At 43.3% G+C, this 25,921-nt stretch overlaps 3 protein-coding genes across 3 annotated transcripts in view; 2 read left to right on the top strand and 1 right to left on the bottom strand.

Moving 5' to 3' along the window:
* The window catches only part of LOC308093389 (telomerase protein component 1-like), a 120,263-nt gene that overhangs the window by 66,647 nt on the left and 27,695 nt on the right, over window positions 1-25,921 (bottom strand). The window lies entirely within an intron of this gene.
* Window positions 1-25,921, top strand: part of tep1 (telomerase-associated protein 1) — a 50,436-nt gene that overhangs the window by 6,626 nt on the left and 17,889 nt on the right. Inside the window, exons 8-35 of the mRNA XM_080439226.1 lie at window positions 765-892; window positions 2,533-2,690; window positions 2,880-2,989; window positions 3,256-3,334; window positions 3,647-3,839; window positions 4,321-4,546; window positions 5,029-5,172; window positions 5,829-5,897; window positions 6,195-6,313; window positions 7,466-7,528; window positions 12,898-13,041; window positions 14,077-14,368; window positions 15,174-15,295; window positions 15,936-16,049; window positions 17,131-17,248; window positions 17,678-17,866; window positions 18,786-18,970; window positions 19,345-19,486; window positions 20,004-20,183; window positions 20,425-20,517; window positions 20,680-20,815; window positions 21,101-21,260; window positions 22,029-22,162; window positions 23,704-23,792; window positions 24,214-24,328; window positions 24,466-24,492; window positions 24,813-25,023; window positions 25,615-25,735. Of these exons, the coding sequence (XP_080295352.1) occupies window positions 765-892; window positions 2,533-2,690; window positions 2,880-2,989; window positions 3,256-3,334; window positions 3,647-3,839; window positions 4,321-4,546; window positions 5,029-5,172; window positions 5,829-5,897; window positions 6,195-6,313; window positions 7,466-7,528; window positions 12,898-13,041; window positions 14,077-14,368; window positions 15,174-15,295; window positions 15,936-16,049; window positions 17,131-17,248; window positions 17,678-17,866; window positions 18,786-18,970; window positions 19,345-19,486; window positions 20,004-20,183; window positions 20,425-20,517; window positions 20,680-20,815; window positions 21,101-21,260; window positions 22,029-22,162; window positions 23,704-23,792; window positions 24,214-24,328; window positions 24,466-24,492; window positions 24,813-25,023; window positions 25,615-25,735 (3,861 nt within the window). The remainder of the gene's footprint in view (window positions 1-764; window positions 893-2,532; window positions 2,691-2,879; window positions 2,990-3,255; window positions 3,335-3,646; window positions 3,840-4,320; window positions 4,547-5,028; window positions 5,173-5,828; window positions 5,898-6,194; window positions 6,314-7,465; window positions 7,529-12,897; window positions 13,042-14,076; window positions 14,369-15,173; window positions 15,296-15,935; window positions 16,050-17,130; window positions 17,249-17,677; window positions 17,867-18,785; window positions 18,971-19,344; window positions 19,487-20,003; window positions 20,184-20,424; window positions 20,518-20,679; window positions 20,816-21,100; window positions 21,261-22,028; window positions 22,163-23,703; window positions 23,793-24,213; window positions 24,329-24,465; window positions 24,493-24,812; window positions 25,024-25,614; window positions 25,736-25,921) is intronic.
* LOC308092772 (phospholipid-transporting ATPase IF-like) lies at window positions 8,282-11,554 on the top strand (the record flags this gene model as incomplete). Its single annotated transcript, XM_080438873.1, has 1 exon — window positions 8,282-11,554. One exon carries the CDS (start codon window positions 8,282-8,284, stop codon window positions 11,552-11,554), a length of 3,273 nt encoding a protein of 1,090 aa, XP_080294999.1.

The following is a 25,921-nucleotide window of genomic DNA, read 5'->3' as shown; positions in this document are numbered from 1 at the left end:
TTCTCATTGTGAACAGTTAACTCTCATAGTGTCCCACTACATCCCCTGCTGGGGAAACCTGGACATGACACTCTTTTGTTTTCACATCACATACAGTAAACCTTTACAATAGATTTTGATGAATGTATATCGTCACATAGCTTTTTCTTTCAGTGCAATGTATGATGGTATATAGTGCTTGGTCAGTGACCATCGGTGGTACCCTACTTTTCACGGTGCATTGCATGGGATATGAAGAGTGCACTATGATAATTCTCACCATACATTTCGGACGGCACTACAAAATGGTGAAGTCACTGTATAATGCACTATATAGTGATTACTGAATGATTTCGGACACAGCCACTGTGCCTGTTTTGACATTTTGGCAAAGTTACCTCCTGTGTCAACGGTGTGTTAAAACGTTAACCAGAGGTGCAAATCTGACTCTGCACAGGTTACAAATACCCCGCCACCCATTGCAGAACTATAGGGCAGTGGTTCTCAAAGTTGGGTCCGGAGACCCCCAGGGGTCCTTGAAGGGGTTCCAGGGAATCCCCACCAAAATGAGTCAATGTAGCTTTAGTGCTTTGGTTTAGTTATAGTATAGAGTTGTCTTTTTTAACGTGTATATCCATTTGTGCAAAAGTATTGAAGTAGTTTTAACACTTTCTCAAAATAAACCAAAAACCTACACGCTGACTTGTGGAGGAGATGCTGTGACGAAGTGTGTGTGTGTGTGTGTGTGTGTGTGTGTGTGTGTGTGTGTGTGTGTGTGTGTGTAGTTGAAGGTGCAGCAGAGCAGACCAGCGGTGGTGGACAAGAAGCAAAGTGAGTTCAGTTTAAAGAAAATGATCCAGAGGCTCCACATTAAGGAACCAGCACATCATGTCATGGCCATACTGGGAAGAAAGTAAGACACAGTTGCACACCTGCACAAAACACTAAAAGGTAGACCTTTATTAATCCTGTGGGGGAAATGCATTTTCAGCGTCACCCAGCTCATTAATGATCAGCCCATTAGGGGTTAAGTGCATTGCTCAGGGACATGTACTGTACACTGGGTGGGACAGGGCACAAACTGGTGAACTTATTATTACCAGACAGGCTCTCTACCCACTAAGCATGCATCCTACACACATACGTCATGTACAGTTGAGTTGTTTGAGTTATTATGGGCTGTTTTTACAATATTAGCAGGCTTTGATGTTACTGTTAAAATAAATGTCCCTTCCTCACACTGTAAACAGCAGGTGGCCACAAAAGATACTAATGTTATATTGATCGTCATATGTCCATGTATTCACCCAGAGTTTCACATAGACCACATCTCCTGGCTCCAGCAGAAGAGAGGCTCTGTTAGATGTGGAAGCAGTATAGCTAGGTTGATGTTCATAGGCAACAACTACATGTTGGCCGTTTTTATACAAGGAAGCGCCTGTGGCAAGATTTCCTCCTTCACCACTATGCTATGCGAGCTTGTACATCTGTAATTTTCGCAATGTTTGCGTGACGCCGTTGTGTGATATATAGACTAATCAATCTAGTCCAGGGGTCTTCAACGTTTTCAGCCCAAAGACCCCCTAGTTGAAAGAGAGATCAAGCAGGGGCCCCCACTACATACTGTATAAATTTGTATTTTCATAGATTTCATGGACCAACACCAAACTCTTTGTCAAAAAATAGCAGATCTACAAGCTCACAACGCCTCGCAGCGCGAGGCGCTGTGAGCTTTTTGATACATATATAAGGCGCATCCGATTATAAGGCGCATCCGCACTATAAGGCGCACTGACGGTGCGCCTTATAGTGCGGAAAATACGGTACCTTTAATTAGACTTTCGCTGTCCCTGAGTCTTTCCATGGTTGCTTGTAGCTGGATTCGCTGCTCCGTCATCAGAGCGGTCATCTCTCTCAGCACAGTATGGATGTCAGGCTGGCAGGTCTGTTGGGTGAAGGTAGAGGCTGCTGCTTTGTCTCCCTGTGGGTCAGTGTGAAAAGCACTGATGCTTGCTGCTCTGTTAACCTGCTGTGGAATCTCATTCAAGCTAACCCCATCTACTGTGTCTCCCCTTGCCTCTGCCAGGACAGGTAGCCTAGCAGCAGCAACGCCAGAAATGACACCATCGTGGCTCCGTATCTAGATGCAGTCATTCTAAATCTCTGCTGAGCTACTGTCTTTGGCTACCCATTTAATATACATCCCCCTCAATTACCCAGTGTTATGTAACTTCTTAATCTTATCTAAACTTGTGTTCAGGGAATTATGATGCTTTTATTTTTCTGTTAGTTAGTTCCTATAAAACAAAGCTTACCAAGAACGAAGTTCACACTTCAAGAAATACCAACTCTGCACCAACTATGTTGCCAATTCTATGCACCATATGGACTTTACAACGAGGTCCAAAACACTGAACTGGCACCATGATAGAGATGAGAGTTCAAACACTGTTATTGGACCCTGTCTTGTTTCAACCTGATTGCAATTTTTAGTCTCAACAAAGTGGTGTGTTTGTGTGTTTGTGTGTTTATGTGCGTTCGTGCGTGATCCAGGTATCCTGCTACAATGCAGGCATTCACCCGCAGTGGGCTGAGCGGGGTGTGGGACAGGCTGAAGGCTGGACAGCGCATGAAGCTCAATCAGCCAGAGACATGGGAACGCTTGCTCAGTCAGCAGGGCAACAAGGCCTCTACCTGGGAAAAGCTCATCGGTCTGCACACACACACACACACACACACACATACACATACGTATACACACATATATATACACATTACACACACACACACACACACACACACACACACACACACACACACACACACACACACACACACACACACACACACACACACACACACACAGTCACACTAAGCGTTCTGTCCATGTCTTTGTTCAGACAACAAGTCTCTTCCGTTCATGGCGATGCTGAGGAATCTGAGGAACATGATAACTCAGGGCATCAGTGAGAAACACCACCAGAGCATCCTCAGCAGACTGACCAATAAGGTGACATCATCAGCCCCACCTCATTAACCAATGAAAAATATATAAATATTTAAAATAGCAGAGCTGCATGCCGCATCACAACCAATTTTAATAGCCATTTTGCAATAAGGGGGACTACACTCAGATGTTAATGCTATTTAGTGGTCCTTGGCATGGAAATGTCTGGGTGGGAACCCCAGAAACTGGTGCACATGTTATTTTTTCTAAATTAAACTAATTCATGGACTCTGCCATATGACGTTTGCTGTTCCTTGATGTCATTACAGAAAGCTGTCATCCAGAGCAGACAGTTCCCCTTCAGATTCCTGGCTGCTTACAAGGTCCTCATGGAGATGAACTGCCTGGGTGAGTAGCACACGCACGCACGCACACACGTGTGCGCACACACACACACACACACACACACTTTTACAAACCTTAATTAAAACCAAACTTTTGAAACATTTTTATTGGCGTGACACTTCTCGTGTGTGTGTGTGTTTTGTGCATATATGCCCTGCTCAAACACCCATAAAAATATATAAAGACATTCACCCACATACATATATATTTACACAATGCATCCCAACGATTGTTTGTTGGAGTATGGATTGTTTGTGTGATTAATCTGATTATTCTTGTACAGACAAAATTCATACTCTCAATAAATGGTTGCAGCCCGTGCATCAGAGAAGGCAGTCCCCAGCAGCGTAGAGGTTCTGAAAAGCGTCCTGGCGAAGATTCCCAAGAGCAGACGCTTCAAGTCTCTGGACTGGGAATCAGCCGGGAGGAAGAGGATGAGGCAGGCACTTGGGGTGCCCTTCGTCTGTCGACTGTACAATTTGAGGAAGGCCCAGTTTCAGAAGGCTGTGTATGTATGAATTATTACTTAGTGGAAGTAGCAGGCCTCAAATGCAATTCTGAAGAAAAATGGTAATAGTAATTATTCTGAAAAAGTTTGAAATGTTGGCACACCGGTTTAAAGCCCCCAAACAATTGTATTAATGACGCAACGTTTCGACCTTATAGGTCTTCATCAAGCATCATTTACCTGATGAAGACCTATAAGGTGGAAAGGTTTGCCATTTAATAAAATTGTTTGGTAGCTTTAAACCGGTGTGCGGATGTTTTAACCTTTTTCGTGATTCTTGCCTTGATGTCCAGCACCTTGAATACAGGTACAAGATGTGCTCACAATTGGGATTATTTGCAGATCTACAATATCACAATGCGTTAGCGCGTTGTGGCTCGTTGTGAGCTTGTAGATCGGCTATTTTAGCAATATAGCCTATAATAAGAACACCAGGTTGAAAGTGTTTAAACTGTGTTGATCCTTTCCTCTCTCTATCCAGTCAGAGAAACTACAGCGTGGCTCTGCTTGCTCGTTACCGGCAGGCTTTGGAGACGGCGGTTCAGATCTCCTGTCGATACAACGTGCCGCCCCTCCCTGGACGCACTGTCATCTTGCTCTCCTGTAACATCAGGAATGACGAGAGCAAGAAACTAGACTTTTGCCTACCTCCTGGTCCTGAGAGCGACAACACAGAGGAGGCAGACGATGGCAAACTCACTCCTTCTGTGAGGACCTAGATTTCTTTTTGATAATTTATTAACAGGGAAGCTCATGCAAAAAATCGATGACTGTATTGATTTATACTGAAATGAGCATCAAAATAGGAAGACTGTACAGGTAGCTCTGAAATATGACAATGCTAATGTCTGAGACTGAGCAAGGCGGTGAGAGTTTTATAACCTTTAACACAGTCCAAAATCCAACACTCTTGGTGGACCCGGTTGCCATGATGCTTCTGAACAGGAGAGGCGTACTCATCAATTACTTTACACTATTTTAGTGTCTCAATCTCATAACTAATTTACTATTCTTTTTTTAAAACCGCTAACAAAGTTAGCTAGTTTTAAGTATATCAAGTCTAATTCAGGCTATAGTCTTTGCTTGAAGTGAACCCCTGGCTCGGACACACTTGCCATGCACTTTGTATGCAGTTTCATATGTATTGTATTGAATTTTTGCTATTTCCATTGGCTATCAATCCTCCCAGAGTCTGGAAGTGGCGGTGTTGCTGTCTCTGATGATTGGCAGCAGCGCTGAGGACCCCAGGCTGTGTGTGTTTAGCTGGAGCCAATGTAAGGAGGTCAAGCTACAGTCTGACATTCTATTGGATAATGTGAGGGACGTGGTCAAGGTAAGGGTTAGTGTGTGTGTGTGTGTGTGTGTGTGTGTGTGTGTGTGTGTGTGTGTGTGTGTGTGTGTGTGTGTGTGTGTGTGTGTGTGTGTGTGTGTGTGTATTTATATATGTATGTATATATGTATGTATGTATGTATGTATGTATGTATGTATGTATGTATGTATGTATGTACTCTACAAACTCCAGTCACAGCACTGCAGAGGGGAGGTGTGTGTGTGTGTCTGTGTCAAGCTGGCCCTCGTTGACGCTCGTTAATGTTACATCAAGGCAATTATGTTTCTACACTGTCAAATAGGCCTACATTTAATCTATAGCATCAAAGCCATCGATTTCTTTTACAAGAGACCCTCTCTGGCTTATAGATATTTTGTTCAAGTTGTTTTGTTCAAACTAAGCTACACTTGGTCCAGATGACAAGAGTATGACTATGATTTAAGTGTGTGTGTGTGTGTGTGTGTGTGTGTGTGTGTGTGTGTGTGTGTGTGTGTGTGTGTGTGTGTGTGTGTGTGTGTGTGTGTGTGTGTGTGTGTGTGTGTGTGTGTGCGTGCGTGTCGAATTATGGACTACACAAACATCCTCCAAATGGCATATTTTGGCACAAATATGATGGTATAACTGCACAATGTACCTTTCTTTTTTTTTTTACTCACAGGAATGTCAACTAGATTCAAGTGAAAATTGGGGTTCTTTCTTCTCCAGAGAGTTCACAAAGAAAAACAAGGTTTGTGCTTGTATAGCTTGTAGCCTATAATTATTCTGGTGTAATGCATGGAACCTTTTAACTGCCTTAATGTTCTTAGATTATTTTTTTGTAGCATCATTAACCACTTATGCCCTATTTTTGACTATTTGGCAATAGCTGATCTACAAGTTCACAACACGTTGCGATGCGACATGTTGTGCACTTGTAGATCAGCTATGTTTGAGGAATTGTGAAAGATTTGGACAAATCTTAAAAGATTCTGCTCTAGATGGGGACAACAGGGTAATTACTGTTTTCATGAATTTATTCCCCCAGGTGGACAACATCATTATAATGAGCGAAGACAACAACATTAACCAAGAGCTGGAATGGAGCATCAAGAACTACAGGAAGGACATAAACGACAAGGTCCTGGTTGTGAAAATTCTCAGGAAGTAAGAAGCTTTTTTAAAACTTCTACTTAGAGTTACCAGAGAAAACAGATCATGGATGCTTTTTTTTAAGCAAGTACACTGTGCCCTTCTTAGTTGACCAGGGTCCCCCAGGGCACTGTACTTGGTCTGCTCCTTTTGTCCAAATACACCAAATCTCTTCCCTGAAAATAAGATTTGTTCTTTTTTGTCGCATTGTGAGCTTGTAGATCTGCTATTTTTGCTGAATGTTCGCCCGAGAATAGGGACGCTAGGGTTGGTGTGGTTAAGATAAAATAATGTCATCTTACTGTAAGTGACTTAATCACAAACCGACAATCAAGCACATATTCATAAATCTTACTTAAGCATACAGTAGACATTATCGTATGTCTACAGTGAATTTCCTGATGGATAGTATGTACTGTAAAAATGGCAATACACATCCTCGGAACCATAGGGAGAAAATAGACTGGCATCAGTTACAGACAATGAGGAATTAAGCCAATATCCAAACCCAACTTGTTTTCAATTAAAGACACAATGAGAATTTTATTATTTATAATATTTATCTTGCTTTAACTCTCTCAGTGCCAATGAAATAGAAAAATATGTTCATACTCTACCACTGCCAGCAACAAACCAGTAAAAAAAAAGTGCTTAGGAAGCGAGATACAGCCTTTTTCAGTTATAAGTTAAACAAGGATTGGATGGAGCTGCAAATCTTCAGATAATGATATCTTGGGTTCTGAACATTTTTAAAGAAAATGTTTAAATTTTTTATTTTTATTTTAACTTGGGATTTTTCGTTCTGGCACTGAGGGCATTCAGAAAAAACTTGGGATATCGCGTTGTGTGGCACTGAGAGAGTTAACATTGACTTGTTGACTAATTGATTAATTGACTAATTGATTTGGCAAACTGTGAGTTGGGAGTGGGTTGTTATATCAAACAGTCCACCCTAAAGATGTGAGATCACTTCCTTTTATTAGAAATGAACCTGATGAAGCACATTTACAAAGCACTTTTTTTTTGTATGGAACCAATGAAAATGAATATGCGGCAGTGAAGAATGTTTAGGAGTTATTAGGAGGAGTGTGAGGTCTTTTCTTATGGATATGAATCGTGAGAAGAAGTTTTAATTCTTTATGTTCCTTTATTCCCAATCTTGACCAGGTCGTGCATGGACCAAGACCCAAATTGTGTGGTGGTTTCAGGCTTCAGTGAGCAAGTTCTCAGGTAAAATGTCACCTGTTCAACTCGCATTCAACACCAAATGTCTTGTACACACTGTCACTAGGCAAACTTACAGTATAATCTCACTAATCTTTGTTCACATAAGTTGTTCTATACTTTTTGAAATATATAACTTAACTAGAAAAAGTGCTCCTCGGAGCACTGCCAGACCCCTAGTGGTTGAAATCTGAAGATCAGAGCACTACGTCACACGAAGCTTGGCCAATCAAGGGGACAGGTAGGAAAAGAGGGACAGACCGACCGACCGACAAACAAAGCCTCCTGTAGGCCGACCCCCTGGGTCTGGCAAAAAAGGTTTCTAATGGAAGTGAATGGGGGTCGGATTGCTCAAATTTGGGCATGGATGACGTCATCAGCTATAGGCTCTTTCTTAGCCAAGCCATCTATAAAGACATGAATGGCGGACGTGTCGGGCTGTTTTCACTGAGCTTTGTTTTTTGACTCACATGTCACAGGTCCAACTCTGTCGCAAACCAAAACGGATACAATCCCTTCCACAAACCACATTATTACCTTGATTCCTCTAACAGTGTGAGTTTTAGAACATCCAAGGCAGTTTTGTAGTTGTTGTGTGTAATGTCAAATCAGACCTCTGGTCAGCCTAGAGATAGAGAAGGAGAGCTGCTACTCATGTTGAATTTATGAATAAGGAAAAATAACTAAACACTATCCGAAAGCGATTGAGCGAGAGATCCAGATTGCTGGCTTTACTTTGTCAGATGTTTTTTTGCAAGGATGCTCCGGTGGATACGGCAGCAGCTGGGGTTTGACCCTCCCCACCAGAGTGAGACCAGGACAGTGTACGTAGCTAACCGTTTCCCAAAGCGTGGCCACTACAAACCGCAAGTCTTTGCTGACAACAGAGTCATCTCATCTAAGTACACCACTTGGAACTTTGTCCCCAAGAATGTGCTTGAGCAGTTCACAAGGACCGCCAACTTATATTTCCTTACTATCTTGATCATAACGTTTGTGATAGACTCCCGTACTCACCAAGTCACCCATGCCATACCTCTATCCATAGTCCTCACAGCAACTGCCATCAAACAGGGCTATGAAGATTGGCTGAGACACAAGGCGGACAATGAGCTGAACGGTGCTCCAGTGTTTGTGGTTCGCAATGGAAGTCTGTTTCAGACGAAATCCAAAAACATCAGGGTGGGGGATATCGTGCGTGTGGCTAAAGAAGAGACATTCCCGGCTGACCTGGTGTTGCTATCCTCAGACCGCCTAGATGGTACCTGCTACATCAATACTGCCAGCCTTGACGGGGAGACCAGCCTCAAGACCCACTACGCCATATCAGAGACAGCGCTGTGTCAGTCAATGTCCAAACTGGAGGCTCTTCAGGCTGTGGTGGAGTGTCAACAACCTGAGGCCGACCTGTATAGGTTTGTCGGTCGGATCACAGTGACCCACCAAGGGGAAGAGATTGTCAGACCACTGGGACCAGAGAATGTGCTGCTGCGAGGAGCCAGGTTGAAAAATACCAAAGAGATTTTCGGTGTAGCAGTTTATACAGGGATGGAATCCAAGATGGCCCTTAACTATAAGTGCCAGTTCCTGAAACGCTCAATGGTGGAGAAGTCCACGAACACCTTTGTAATCATCTACATGGGTATCATGCTGTTTTTAGCTGTCTTTAGCACAACCCTGAGGCATGCCTGGCAGTTTGAGAAGGAATGGGACGGGCCCATCTACAACCCCACGACTGAGCCAGAGAGAAACGTCGGCAAGATCTGGAAGTTCATCCACGACTTCTTGACATTCCTGGTCCTCTACAACAAAATTATTCCCATATCGCTCTGTGTCGCCATGGAGATGGTGAGGTTCTTGGGCACGTATTTCATTGTCTGGGATTTGGACCTGTACCACGAGGAGAGTGATCAGCCAGCCCAAGTGAACACGTCGGACCTCAACGAAGTGCTGGGACAAGTGGAGTACGTGTTAACTGACAAGACGGGTACACTAACAGAAAACGAGATGGAGTTCCGTGAGTGTACAATCAATGGAAAAAAGTACAAGGAGATAAAGGGCAAACTGGTACCAGAGGGAATGGCAGTGGAGTCACCGGACAGTTCTCCACCTCACTTGACTGGTGATGAGATGTTCTTTCTCAAGGCGCTGTCGTTGTGTCACACAGTTCAGATCAGTTATGACGAGCCTGCCTGTTCGGTAGGGGTTGGAGACCCACTCTCCCTTGCTAATGGCTTATCAACGCAGATGGAATACTATGCCTTATCACCAGACGAGAAAGCTTTGGTCGAGGCCACTAATAGGATGGGAGTAGCCTTCACTGGCAACAATGGAGACACCATGGAAATCAAAACTTTCAGCAAGTCAGAGAGGTATAAGCTGCTCCATGTCTTAGAGTTTGATCCTAATCGCAAGAGGATGAGCGTCATTCTACAGACTCCTTCAGGAGGTGAAGTGTTGTTCACCAAGGGAGCAGAGTCAGCCATCCTGCCCCTCACCACCAATGGAGATATAGAGAAGACCAGGCTTCATGTAGACGAGTTTGCCCTGAAAGGTTTGCGGACCTTGGTGTTTGCATGTCGCCACTTAAGCCCAGAGGAGTATATCGATGTGAACAGGCGTCTGAACGGAGCCCGCTCCGCTCTGCATCAGAGGGAGGAGAAACTACAGGAGGCTTTCAGCTACATAGAGAGAGACTTTCAGCTTCTGGGAGCTACAGCAGTGGAAGACAGACTCCAGGACAAGGTCCAGGAGACCATTGAGATCTTACGTCTGGCGGGTATCAAAGTATGGGTGTTGACGGGGGACAAACACGAGACGGCAGTCAGTGCCAGCCTGTCGTGTGGCCACTTCCACCGCACCATGAACATTCTAGAGCTCCTACAGCAGCACGAGCATGAGTGTGCCGAGCAACTGCACAGATTCGCCGAAAGGATAAAGGAAGAAGACAATGTGATCCAATATGGTTTGGTGGTGGACGGGGATAGCCTCTCTTTAGCACTGAGAAGACATGAGAAGCTCTTTATGGAAGTGTGTAAAAGCTGTTCTGCTGTGCTGTGTTGCCGCATGGCCCCCCTACAGAAAGCCAAGGTGGTACATCTTTTAAAGAATTCCCCAGAGAAACCCATCACACTCGCCATTGGTGATGGAGCCAATGATGTTAGTATGATACACGAAGCCCACGTTGGCATAGGTATTATGGGTAAGGAGGGTCGTCAGGCCGTGAGAAACAGTGATTATGCAATTGCCAGGTTTAAATTCCTGGCTAAACTCCTTCTGGTCCACGGCCACTTATACTACTTTCGAATAGCCATGCTTGTGAAGTACTTCTTCTACAAGAGCGTGTGTTTTACCATGCCCCAGTTTTTATACCAGTTCTTTTGTCTGTTTTCACAACAAGTTCTATATGACCCTATCACTGACATGATGTACAACGTCTTTTTCACCTTTCTGCCCATCCTGGTGTACAGTGTGTTTGAACAGCCGGTCCATCCACATGTACTGCAGAGTAAACCTGTCCTGTACAGGCACATCAGTAGGAACTCTCTGCTGCACTTCAGGACAGCAGAGAGTCTGTACTGGACATTGCTGAGCTTCTGTCATGGCTTTGTCTTGTTCTTTGGGTCGTGTATACTGATGGGGGAGGACACCATGCTCTTTGGCAATGGACAGCTGTTCGGGAACTGGACGTTTGGTGCGTTTGTCTTCACTGTCATGTTAATCACAGTTACCCTAAAGTTGGCGTTAGAGACCCATTTCTGGACATGGATGAACCATTTAGTGATGTGGGGCTCGGTAGCCTTTTATTTTACGTTCTCCCTTGTCTATGGAAGCGTCTTCTGGCCGTTCTTCCACACCCAGAACATGTACTTTGTATTCCATCAGCTGCTGTTGAGCAGCAGGGCCTGGTTCGCCATCATCATCATCGTCATCATCTGCCACTTCCCTGACGTGGTGAAGAAGGTGATCAACGGACACCTGCAGTCCACTAACACCCGGAAAAGACAGTCTATACCAGTGACCCAGGCGTAGGCCCTCTGCTGGTACCAATGTGGCCACAGTGGCTGTACCCAACTACACTAAGATATTATTCAATTTGTTTAAAGAGGGAGATGGGCAGCATGGAAGACAAGATTCAAATGTTTTGTGGGTTGTGGCTATAGATGATAGCTGCTGAAGAAAATCACTGGGCAGTGCTTGTCCAGCACCAACCATTGCTACACTGCCAGCCACAATAGCATGGAGCGACTCAGACGAGAACTTCTACTCAAACGACCGTACTATCTTGACCCAGTCACCCATCGAGGCCACTCACTGCTGAGCCACCTGACTCACTGACACTGACACTCAGACAGACAGGGGAAAGGGCTACGTGGTCAAGTGAAGTGCCCCAAGGGCGTCTCTTTCAAATGCTCTGAATGCCCTCAAGCTTGCGTTTGCATGCATATTGAGCAGTCACAACAAAGCATGTTCCTCTTCTGTGTTATGGGGCAGCCGGCATCCACTACAGTATGTTGCATTACTGCCATCGCAAGGAACTAGATCTTTTGCATTGTTCATTTGAGTTTTTATTTTTATTATTCTTTACTCCATGCTCACACCAGTGTAAATTTCGTCGACAAAAACTATGACGAAAAATGTTTGTCGACTACCTTTTTTCACTGACGAAAACTAAATAATCTAGGATGACAAAAACTAGACGCATTGTGAGTTTGTAGATCAGCTATTTTCGGCACAGGGCTAAGTATAAATCAGGCAATTACGACAACATCACGTCCCGCCAAAATAAAATTCTGTCGACTAAATCAACATTAGATTTAGTGAACTAAAATCTTATGATATTTAGTCGACTAAAATCTTATGCCATTTAGTCAACTAAAATCTTGACTATGATATTTAGTCAACTAAAATCTTATATTTTTGTCAACTAAAACCAGACTAAAATAGGCCACATACTGTATAGGTTCTAATGCAGCCTGATCGGGTTTGAATCCCGATCCCGACAACCTTTGCTGCCTATCACTCCCCATCTCTCTCCCTGTTTCCTGTCCTATTCCTTCACTATCAATAAAGGCACAAAAGCCCCAAAAAATATGAAACAAAATACAAAACTAAAACATTTCAGATGACTAAAATATGACTAAAACTAAATGGAATTATATTCAAAAGTCTATGACTAAAACGAAATCAAAATTAACACACACACACACACACACACACACACACACACACACACACACACACACCCACCCACACACACACACACACACACACACCCACACACACACACACACACACACACACACACACACACACACACACACACACACACACACACACACACACACTGACCTCATGTGTTCCTGTGTCGTCAGGTTTGTGGCAGAGCGCGGTTCATCTCGGCTGCTGGAACATGTGGAGCATATAGACAAACTGCACAACATCCCTCCTCCACAAGGGGCTCCACAACCTCAAACCACAACCAGTGTCACTCCTCTACCAACCAGCCCTAGGTTAAGGTAATGTTTCCTCCATGGTCATTGACAGTGTTTGGGGGGGGGGGGGCGATCTAATTTGACAAAAGTACAGTTTTATATTTATACATTTACTGTAATAGTGGTAACAGAGTTATTTAGTGGGTTACTAATAATATTTAAGTAATACTTCACCACAGTTATGCCAGGTAATGCATTACAATCTGCGTTACCAGCTGGAACTTCAATAAATCAACTTTAGCCTGTACCGTCATTACGGAGTTGAAGTTGGTTTGGCTGCTAACTTGAAATTCCCTTAATAGTTCAGATATACCTTATTGTCAGATCCTAATCCCCCTGTCAAAGTGAGGTCACCTTGTTGACAGTCAGATAGTTATTTTAAGTAGTTCAATTCTTGCATAAATGGATGACAGGAACACTAACACAGTTACACTTGCTCGTAGCCCAAGGATGGATGTTAAAGTCCATGTGTGGATACACAACTTGCAGTCAATGAGAGAGAGATTTAGTTATCATGTGTCTCTTTATAGATTGTGTTTGCGTGATGCAGACTACACTCACTGCCCTTATCCTCTTCCATTTTATAATGCTAGTCATACTTTTGCGATTATTTTGGTGAATGTAACGCAAAAAGTAATACGTAGTAAGGCATATATGTAGTAAGGCATATATCATATATTACATAATAACTTTGCTTTAAAGTGAGGGTAACTATAATTATGTAATATGCTGTGGTGTTTGTAGTTGGTCTAACTGCTCTTCTATAGAGGTCGGGTAGGACCACTACTATATAAGTGTATTCCATTTACTGCTTGACATGAGGTATTGCATTGAAGCCCAAAGCGTGTCCTCTGCCCAAACAGGCTTTCTGTATTAGGTCAGCAGTAGAAATGTCTGCGCTTGCGTGGGAGAGACCCAGGTAGGAATAAAAGTTACGGATTGCAGCTTTAACTAAAGCTGTAGTAAATTAACTATCCACCTTCCTTATCTCAATCCTGTGTTCTTCCCTGCACCCCTCGCTCTCGGCCTCTCTCCAATCCTCCTCCATCTTGACCTCAGGTGGAGAGGCGTGCGGGTGTTTATCTCCTCCACCTTTCGGGACATGCACGCCGAGCGTGACGTCCTGGTGCGCAGCGTCTTCCCGGAGCTACGGCGCCGCGCAGCGTCCGCCTACCTCTACCTGCAGGAGGTGGAGCTGCGCTGGGGTGTGACCGAGGAGGAGTCGGCGCGCGCCACAGAGCTGTGTCTGTCGGAGGTGTGTCGCAGCCAGATGCTGGTGTGCATCCTGGGGGAACGGTACGGACTTGTGCCCCCGCGGCCCGCCCTGCCCGACCTGCCGCAGTACAGCTGGGTAATACGTTGCATCATTAATTCATTAATTTAGTATATTATTATATTATTATATATATATTTTTTTTTTATGACATTTTATTTCCACAATTTGCAGAGACACAGCACATAATTACAATCAGTTTTTCAGTTTTTTCCCCATTTATTTTTTCTTTTCAGTTTTTCATTTTTGCAATAATCAGCAGTATCATATTGCATATCAGTGCTTTCTAGTGTTTTTTTTTTTTTTTTTAAGATCAACTCCAACTTTCCCCCTGCTCCCCAGTACCCCACCTACAGCCACAGAAACAAAACAAACTTGAAATAAGCTAAAAAGAGAAGGCATGAAAAGAAAGAAAAAGGGAAAAGAGAGTGAAAAGTTAACTCAACATCATAGTGTACAGTGCCTGCATCTCAAGAGTTAAGGTCCTTACACACCGGGGCGATTTTTTTCATGCGAATATTACGTTTTTTTTTAAACCTTATAAAGTCAATGCAAGCTTCCACACCAGTTTCGCGGAGCGAAAAAAGTGTTTTTTAATTATTCGGAACGAGTCCGAATTTTGCGTATATTCGCATATTCGCCGGTGTGTAACCGCCTTTATAATCCAGTATGGATGTTTTTTTTTGTTTTTTTTAATGAGGGAGGCAGTTGTTTTTAGTGTATGGGTGGGTTCACTGAAATCATTGATGTGCAGTCATGGCATTATGGCCTTTCTTTTTCAGACTGCAGGTAAATCCGATTTGTTTCTCAAATACGATGTTTAGGACTCACTGTCCACATTATTGCATGTCTAAATGTAACGTCCCTGTCATTGTCCGTGCAGTTAGCCACTGCCCCAGCAGGCCTGTCCGTCACAGAGATGGAGATCCGTCAGTTCCAGGCACTGTACCCAGACACGGCACACCAGAAGATGTTCTGCTACTGCAGGGATCCAGACCTCACCAAGTATGTTAGAACGTGGTCCCACCATGGACGGGGAGAGTAACACCATTACAGTTTCAGTGAACTTGTTCCTTACTTTTGTCTAGTTTTGTACAATGTGACATAAAATATTACCACAGTCTAATTTCACATTTTTACATAATACAGCATGATTTCATAGTACACAACATGGCATCCTATATATTACAATTATGATGTTGTGTCACAAACAAAGGTGACATCCAGATGTGATGTTACTGGGTGCAATAAATGTCACAAACGTGACATCCATTTGATTGGTCAAGCTTTGCCAGTGCTCTGATCGGCGCTAGTGGATTTTCAGGCTGCAAAGCGGCCTAAACATCTACTTATACAAAAGTGTTAGATCAGTGGTTTTCAAACGTTTTGTGCCCAAGGCAAAAGGCAAGCCAGGATCTCAAGGCACACCTGTGTTGCAAAATAGCCTTATAATAAATTGAAAACGAATTAACTAGTAGTTAATTAGTAGTACTAGTAGTACGAATAATGTTGTGGGTTGTCACAAAATGGACACCTGGACGGCACACCGTTTGGGAACCACTGGTGTAGATGTTTAGAATGGTGCTTTTCCAAAGTTCTTTTCTAGTTCATGTACTGGTTTTTAGGTCCATCTGTGGTTCCTCAGGTCAGTTCCAGTGGCGTGGAGGTCAGACTTTGCCCCAGAGTCGGCAGAGGCAAAATCTAAAATGGCCGACCTGAAGACGAGGATGTTGGCTAGTGGTGTGAAAGTGACAGAAAAGTGAGGTTTTTTACAATACATAAAGATGGAGGCACATCCAAACCTTTGAAGTCATCGGATTGCATTCCCTGAGATGGATAAAACAAGTCATGATTTCCTTGCACTTGAGGACTCAAGGACTCAAACAAAAAAATGAAATCAAATGCTTCTTTGTAGATTGCCAATGTTATTTTCAAATATGTTATAATGCATGTACCGGTTTACACATTTTAATTGAAATTCATACGTTATTTATCCTGCCTCCCTATTTAGGGCATCTCTTTATTTTACATTTTTAGCTTTTCTTTCTTCCATTTACTGAATAGTACAGTGGAAGAGTGACAGAAAATGGGGAGAGAGACACGGGTGATGCGCAGAAAAGGTTGTCAGGCTCGGGAATCGAACCCGTGACTCGCTGTCAGGCATTAGAGCCTCGGCCAATCGGCGCTGGGCATGTCATTAGTGACAAAAAATACTATAAATAAGTCACAATGTGCTCACAAAAGTCACAATGTGCTCACAAGCTTACAACATGTGAGCTTGTTGATGCTGCTATTTTCACTATAGTCGCTTTTTTCGGATTTCTTTAAAAGCTATTTCACAATAGCAGTCAGAGTCAAAAACTCGGCAGAGGCAAAAACCTCCACTCGCAACCTCCGCTCTGGTAACACCAACCTTCTCTGCATCCCCATGACCAAGCTCTGTACCATGGGCGACCGGGCCTTCTGCTCGGCCGGTCCTCGACTCTGGAATGCCCTCCACCTGAGAGCACCGCAATCTGTTGATGCTTTTAAAAGAGGACTTAAGACCTACCTTTTTAATAAAGCATTTTTTCTGCTACACTTATTTTTCTCTTAGGCTCTATGCCCTCACGTGATTTTAATGTTTTTAATTTCTTTTTTAGCTTTGTCATGTTTTATACAAATATTTTACCCTGATTGTAGCAAATTGAGATTTGTTTCAAATAAAAAGTGCATTATAAATAACATTAATTATTATGAATATTATAAAGGTTATTCAGGGGTCCTTGCTAGCATGGCAAAGTTTGTGAAAACCTGACTTAGTGCACTTTATTTCTATTGACCATACCTCTCTTTAACAGCTATCCGTGTCAGTGGGGTGGGGTTGTGGACGGGAAGCCCTATCTGAAAGGTCTGGAGGACTTTGGCAAGGCGGTGCTGGAGGATCTCTGGACAGCTGTCCTGAAGCACTTTGTGGAAGTAAGTGACTTGATTCATTCACTTGAATCCCATTACACCCCTCCAGCAAATCCAACTTCACCTTCAACAAACTTCTAGAATAAAACTTCTAGAATATGATTAAGTCTGTACTCGGGTTTAGCAAAAATGTATTTAGCTATCTATTCAATAATGACAAATCTTGACAATGACACCAAGTGCAATTTTTTTTAACAAACTGTAGCAAATATGGAGATGTTCATGGTTCGATTTGTAAAAGAAACAGAGGGAGGGACATTTTCTCAACCACTTAAGCCTGAATACAAGAACGCTCGCCCCAAAACACGCTCGCTCGGGTCTAATTCGGCGACCTCGGAACGGTCCCCACTAGGTATTCCTAAACGTAACCTCAGTAAAACTATGACTAAAACGAACCTTATTCCTAAATTTAATAATCTACCACACTGGAAGGAGGACGATGAGGCAGAAGCTGGGTTGGATGTCACCGAGCAGGAGGTCCACCAGGGGGCACTACAGAGGCAGTTCTATGGCAGAGCCAAGCTGCTGGCCGAGGCTGTGGAGAAGATCCAGGAGGCCCGGACCAAAGGAGGCATGCTGCTGGTGGAGGGAGCACCAGGAGAGGGCAAGACTGTCTTCATGGTAGGAGCTGCAACAGTTCACCAAACTATTAGATTGTTGCTGTTGTCGGGCAGTATCTCCATATTCTAACTTTTTGTGTTTATCTTTTTTGTAAATTAAGGCCCTTCTTGACCATACTACAAGCGTCACGCAAAAGTATCAAAAGTAGCAGATCTACAAGATGGAAACGCAGAGCAAAGCGACGCGTTTTGAGCTTGTCGAGCTGCTACTTTTGCTGTTTTTGAATTTGAATCCTGAAAAGGAACAGTTTTTTACATCTGAGATTTCCACCCGGCAGAGACTAGGTTATAAAATTGATTAATTGATTAATAATCAATACATTTTGGGCATATCATTATATAGGTGAAAAGCTTAAAAAATATATACAAATACATTATATATCAAAAATAGTTAAAGTAGCTGATCTGCAATCTCACAACACATCGCGAGCTTACAGATCTGATATTTTTACTATTATTGCACAACACCGTTGTGTGTATAAATTAATGCTTAATTAGTTAATCAATTCATTGATATATAAAACAAAAAAACGTGTGATCTGCCTACTTTTTCTTAAATAACACAACTAAATTGGCACTTTAAGAGTATGCACACAGGTCTCCTGTTGTGCGGTACTGAACCAATAGTACAGTACTATTTGAGAGACGTACATTAACCCTTGGTCATTAGCCACTGCCTTATATACTTTGTCGTATGATGTACAGTGAAAGTAGACGGCTTATACTGTAAATCTTTGAAAATTGTTGAAAATGTTTGCCTTTAATGACCTGCTCAAAAAAGGTTGAAAATGGTTCATGTAATTCCTCTGCAGGAAACATGGTTCTATTGCCAGGAAGCTCTGTACTCTCCTGGTATAAAGATCAGAGTAGTGGTTGATTGTTACATCGTCATTTGTCCTCTTACCTGTCCCTCCGTACAGGCTGCCCTTGGCAACGCTCTCAGAGCCCCTGACAAGTCTAAGAAAACACTCGGCGGTGATTCTGTCATCTCCTACTCCACGGCTTCCAGCCAATCCGCACGCTCTGTGGAGAACCTTCTCCGATGCCTCATCCAATGGAAGATGAAGGACAGTCAGGAGGAATCACCTCTTCCTTCATCGTACAAGTACGTTAACCAGGCAGAACACTTATATTAAGGACACAGTCTTAGGGCTTGGAAATATATATTGACATTATGACACTAGATATTGTTTGGAATCTTCTATATCGTAATATTGTGATAAGTGTTGTCTTTTCCTGGTTTTAAGCCTTATTTTATGATAAAAAAAAACACCTTCAAAAATACAATATCGATACTGAGGTATTTGGTTAAAAATATTGTGATATTTTATTTTGTCCAGCCCGAAACAGTCGTATTTACAGATGGCATGGCATTTGAATCAGAATCAACTAATGTGTTCCAATTACAGGTATTGGTGTCATGTTATACCCATGCCCTTTATCTTTATTTATAGTAATAATAATTCTTCTCCATCATAGAGATTTGCTGTCAGTGTTCCACTCCATGTTGAGTGAGGACAAGAAGGGCCAGCGGCTGACCTTGCTGGTAGACGGGGCGGACCTCGTCTGCGATCGCAGAGGCCAGCTGAACTCTGATTGGATACCACAGCAGGTCCCACAGGTCGGTATTTATAAGTCAGTCCTTATCCACACGACCTCAGCGAGGTTCCACCACGGCAATGCTTTATTAAAGAAAGAAAAAACACACCGTAAATGATTTTAAACTTTTACATCACGGCTTGAATTCAAATTCATCATCTGAATTCTCCAATGGTGGAAACTCGCAGAGGTTGTGTAGATGAAGAATGGGTCACGTACTGAACTTAAAGTTTGCAACTGTTGGCACAACAAAGTTTAAATAACTGTGTGACCCAAGAGGTTGGGATGCCAAACATAACATATGAGTCCTTCGTGATCATAGCATCAAACTTGTCTCCATAAAACCGAATCAGGAATGACTGGTCAACCCACCTTATTTAACCAGGCAGTTGCAAAAATATATATATTTGTATTTACAAGACCAGCCTGTTAGTACAGGAATGGGTTCCGAGGGTACCTGCTATGAGGCTATGTTATTACAGTGAGTTACAGTGAGGTTGTGTAGTATGTAATATTATGTATTCTTGTCTTGCTATCAGGGTACGTGTTTGGTGGTAAGCGTCACATCCAATTCAGACCTGCTGCAAACTCTGGCCAAGAAGAAAGGAGCCGTCTCGTTAGTCCTGGGACAGCTGTCCATGCTCGACAAGAAGGAGATCGTCCAGAAGGGCCTTGATGTCTTTGGAAAGAAACTCAGTGACTCTGCCTTCAACAACCAGGTTCTTATCACTCTTAGTGCTTATGTGACTCCACTGTGTCAATTACCTTGTTCTAATGTGTGGTGTGTCATAGGTGCCTCTCTTTATTACTTGAGCTAAAGGCTCAAGTCTGCAGACATTTAAATTAGCCTTAACTGTAGAATCTTCATGGATTATTGTTTTGTACATGACACTCATGCATACAGATTTCATGTTGTGCGTGCATGCGTGTATGTGTGTGTGTGTGTGTGTGTGTGTGTAGCTCCAGACCCTGATGATGAAGAAAGGAGCAGTGAGTCCTTTGTATCTCCACCTGGCCTGTGAAGACTTGAGAAACTTTGCGTCCTTTGACAAGGTCTGTTTTCAGCCTCTTATTAACATCTAAGAGAGACAAGACAGTACTAGCTGTATGGGGGAGAGATTAATAAAGCTAAAAATATAAATAATGAAATAAATCATTTCTTATCTGATGATGATGGTGGTGGTGTCTGCATATCTCTCTGTATGTGCTCCCTAGATGAAGGAGAGCCTTGAGAGACTGCCTCCGTCACTGAGCCAGCTGGTTCACTACAGTCTGGACAGACTGTGCTCCCAGTACAGAGGGGTGACTGGTCTCCGCCGGGCCCTGGCAGCTCTTACTGTCAGCACTGCTGGTGAGCTTTCTGCAAAGAAATATTGTGGTTTTATTATTTTCTATTTTGTTTTATATCTATTCACACTGAGTAGCTGGTAGATCAGCTGTTTTCATAACATTTTGAAACGAGAGATGCGTAATTTCAATGTTTTTTCAAGGATTCTTTCTTTTATTAAAATGTATTTTAATCAATTAAATTGTTGCACCCTTGCCTACACTACACACAATTAATTCACGTCACAACGAATGAAGACTTGAACTGGTAACAGCTGCTACAGTGGCATATTCTCCTCTTACCTTGTAGGCCTGAGGGAGAGAGACCTGTACGCCATACTGAGTACCTGCAGTGACCTGTCCTCACAGGAAGAGCAGGTCACATGGCAGGAAGTACTACGCCTGTCCAGGAAGCCCCAAGGACGTGTTCCCATGGCCACATTCACCCACATGGTGCAGAGTCTACAGAGGTACGCTCGCTCGGCCACTAAATTGGCTGTGAACTCTACCGTTGAGTTTGTCACTCGATTTCCTTGATTACTTAGCATAATTATGCTGAATATCGTCACTGTTGGGCAGAAACATTGTATCTCCATATTAACTCTCTGAGTGCCAAGAACGAGTTATCACGAGTATTTTTCTCGTTCTCGTTTTCTCGTTCTTGGCCCTGAGTGCCAAGAACGAGTTATCACAAGTTTTTTTTTTTTTATAAAAAAAAAAATGGAAGAAAAAAAATCAGAACCCAAGATATCGTGATCCGAAGATTTGCTGCTCCATTCACTTCTTGTTTAACTTATTACTGAAAAAGGCTGTATCTCGGCTCCTGAGCACTTTTTTTTTACTTTTGTATTTTTGGCCCAGACATGGTATTGTCTGGGCCAATGTTAATGTCAACGAGGTCGCGATGACCTCGTTGACATTTGTGAAACCACACAGTATAACCCTCAGTGATTAGCAATCATCAGGGGATCGATCATAATGGAGATAAATATTCTGTGACTACTTCGAAAAATCGCTGGCACTGGGCAAACACAGCCAGAAATAAGTCTGGCATTAGGAGAGTTAAATCCTTGTACGTCTTGGACATACAACAAGGTTTCTGCCCAACAGCGATGCTAGTATGCTGACTACTATAATATAACTGATTGATCAAGAGACGATGCCTTTTGAATACAAATATGGGCGGCAATCCCAAGGAGGAGTTTTGAAAAAAAAAACGTTTTCATTTTGACTTACAGCCTGATTGGTGCATCTCACGGCCATCGCACTGACGACCATTTGGCCCTGACCAATCCAGAGGTGAGGCGGGCCTTTGAGGAGCTGCTTCTCCCTCATGAAGCTGACAGAAGCAGGGCTCACCTCTTGTTGGCAGGTGAAACACACAGACCCATAGAGTCATAAATGACCTGCACAAATCATTGCTTATTTAGAATTTTAAAGACGTATTAGATATGAATACAAGAACGCTCGCCCCGAAACACACTAGTCAAATCCGGCGACCTCGGAACGGTCGCCACCAGGTATTCCTAAACGTAACCTCAGTCAAACTATGCCTAAACCTAACCTTATTCCTTTTAACAGGACGTTCATGAAAGTCCTTGCGGGCTTGTTTCCAATGAGGGCCTGTGAGCAATTAGGGCTTAAGAGTCTTGCTCAGGGACAAATTTCATTTCATCGACACATATGCTGGCGTGGCCTGGAATCGTACCTGGGGCAACCAGGGCCTCTGGCTCCCTAGGCGGGCTCACTAACCACTCAGCTATGGCCGCCCCTATTCCTAAACGTAACGTCTGACTGTTCGTCACCCAGACTATAGATTATAGAAGTGGACCTCTCCGTTCGTTTTTTATACCGTGTGAAAAACTGTGTGTTTCCCTATTCTGGCCGAAAATGACCGGGGAAAAAAATGAAAAACGGAAACGGAATCTGCGTCATAAAACCGGATGCCGGTGTGGGTGAAGTAAGTGGAACTCGAAACCTAGAATGAAAAATAAGCAGAATAGCGCGATCAGAGATTAAACAATGAACGCGCGTCTAACGCGTCAACTGGAAAACTCGCAATTGACGCGTTATCGAGTCAACCGCAGTCAAAGAGTTAAACAAATACAAGAATACAAGAACCACTGGGGGTGACCAGTCTGTGAAAGAAAATGGGGGCGATTGTGAATTGGGGGGAGCCTTCTGGTTAATATATCTCTCTATCTCTCTATCTCTCTATCTCTCTATCTCTCTATCTCTCTATCTCTCTATCTCTCTATCTCTCTATCTCTCTATCTCTCTATCTCTCTATCTCTATCTCTTTATCACGGCCCCAGCCCACAGGTTGAGAACCACTGTTATATCAATCTGGGAACCCATCGCCAAATAAAAAAGGAAAAACAGCGCCCTCTGCTGTTTTTTACTCTTTCACTTAGCTCTGGGACTGGGAGAGGCTACATATGGTGGACCCGTGCGCAAGGAAACAGGGGTTTTGGTCTGCCTTCGGACTTTCACTTCAGGTGTTGCGACTTTGTTTTCATTCCCACTAACAATATTTCTACACGGAACACTAACACCACTTCTCCCAGAGAACATGGATGGTTTTGGTTATAAGCCCACTTGTTTCTATGATGAAAGAGCAAGTTAAAATGTGAATATCTTTCCGTGGTTGTCTGCTCCGAGGACGCTATTGTTAAATGAGTTTCGGTTTGTTTCTAGTGGGGAAGGATCGGCGGACACGTAAATCCCGCCCACTAAATTTGATTGGGTAAAGCGCGGCCTGCTTCCTGATATGAAGGCACGCCCACTTGTAGGCCAGTGCGTACGCGATATGACGAACCCCCCCGACAGATTCAAGCGGAGAGCAGAATCTGTTCTTGAGAGATTACTGTTATATATACCACACTGTACAGCGTTTCTCTCTCTATTTCTCAGCTTATCTCTGGAGTCGGGCGGATCCACAGGGAACAAACACCTTCCTTCACTGTGAAGCCACCTCTGTCATGCATCTGCCTTCTCACCTGGTCAGTCATCTGCCTTCTCACCTGGTCACTAATCTAATCCATTGGTTCTCAAACCTTTTCATGTCAATGACTCCCAAATTGATAAACCCCCATCTGAAAACATTTTGTGCCATGGACCCTCAAAATTATCACATATAAACTTTTCCAAACCTGCAGCTTGCAGATCTGCTATTTTTGAATAGCCAACGTGTACGATATTGATTGTTAAAATTATTGTGATGTTGTATTAACACATTTTGCTGGGGATCCCCTGGAACCCCTCCAAGGACCCCTAGGGGTCCCCGGACCCCACTTTGAGAACCACTGATTTAATCTCAACATCCATCACACAATGATGGATCCAGAACACAACTGTATTCTTGTTTTTGAGGTTTTCATTTCATATTTATTGTATGTACTGTAACTGTTTGTGTTTGGTTAGATGGGAAGCGACCAGTGGGAGGAACTCCGCTCTCTTCTCTCCAGCTACTACTTCCTGTATGCTAATGTGCGCCACGGCTTTCTGCACCACCTCCTGGAGACATACAGCTTGTATGGTGAGCAGAGAGGATCTGTTTCCATAGGGGTTTTTCAATCATATAACTTATCATACAGGAGTTCATTTGAAGCATATTGCATAAATGTACAGTAGGGTCTCAATCTGTTTTGACTTTTTTTCTTCTCTCTCCTGCAGACAAGAAGAGCAAGCCTACACTCACTGGTAATTGCTCTGTGTGTGCTTGTGCGTGCATGCTGCGTATATGTGTGTAATGACTGATTTACCTTTTCAAAATCCTCAACAGTACTTGGTGGCACACCATGTCGTATACCGAAAATAGTAGATCTACGGTACAAGTTAACGTGTCAGTGCAACACGTTGTGAGCTTGCAGATCGGCTATATTTGGTTCACGACACCGACACAGATCTCAAGTGTAAATGTCTGTTTCTAATCGACTCGTCTGACAGGTTTAAAAAAATAAAAGGGTAACATTCACAACTTACAGCCACATCTACCGTGTATGTTACCTGTCTCCTCTCAGCTGCCAGCCAGGGAAACATGGAGGACTGCAGAGACTTCCTGCGGCGCCATGGTGCCCTCCTGCCCTCCTGGCCAGCCATTTATGTCCAGCAGGCACTCAACGAGCCTCCTCACTCCTCCGCTCACTCTTGGGCACAAGGCATGATGGGTAAAGGAGGCGTTCGGGCCGTCCAGTTGCTAAACAACGATGAGGAGCTTCTGAGAAGCAACAGGTAAGCGGGTTGTATCTGTGGTTGACCAGTGCCTAGTCTCTCAATCCAGGCTATCTCTTCCACAGTCTTTGAATGCTACAGAGAGTCTGTAAGTTCTGCCCTTAAAAAGTTGAGCTCTGCTCTTCAGACCGTTAGGATATTCGACCAATCACAATGTGGTGTTCAAATGTATTTTAAATCTACATTACAAAGTGGGTGGTGTCAGGAGCCATTCCTGCAAATAAAGGAAACACCAAAATGTCTTCCCTTCCGTTCCCTTCCCTGGATTATCTATCAGTTTCATTTTTTTCCAGGAATAGAAATGATAATATGAATTTATTTATACTTACTCACTACTTAACTATGAGGTAACCCAATGTTTCTCAAGGTCGGGTCTGGGACCTTACAGGTCCATTTAGTTCCATTTGTACACTCTCAGACTTAAATGAACACTGAGGAATTTGCAGCGTAGTTTGGGGTCCCAGAGATAGAACAAATTGTATGAAATGGTGTTCCGTGGACTAATGAATATCAAACTGGGGGTCCTTGAATTGACAATCACTGAGGTCACCAATATGGGGTGTGTGGGATGTCCTGTATGTTTCAACCTAGTGAGCTGGTGTCGACATTCAGCTCTGAGCCCAGCTGTGTGGCACTGAGTCCAGATGGACAGCTGGTGGTGGTTGGCACTGGACAGGGCACTTTGCATCTCATCCACACACACACTGGACAGGTTGGTACCAAACTCTAAGAGCTTTCAATGTCACTGAAAGGACTTTAGATGCTGACTCTGAGCGTTGAATTTAGAATAACTACTGTAATTGTTTCTCATGAAAAAATGTGATAGTTCAGCATTACACCCTCCCCAAGACCAACTAGTAGGGGTCTGCAGTGACAAGGGACTACATGGGGTAATTGG

The sequence above is a fragment of the Gymnoscopelus braueri genome, assembly GCF_963280865.1.
Source record: "Gymnoscopelus braueri genome assembly, chromosome: 10".
Lineage (NCBI taxonomy): Eukaryota > Metazoa > Chordata > Actinopteri > Myctophiformes > Myctophidae > Gymnoscopelus > Gymnoscopelus braueri.
The sequence above is the reverse complement of the archived record's forward strand: the minus strand, read 5'-3'. Positions and strand labels throughout refer to the sequence as shown.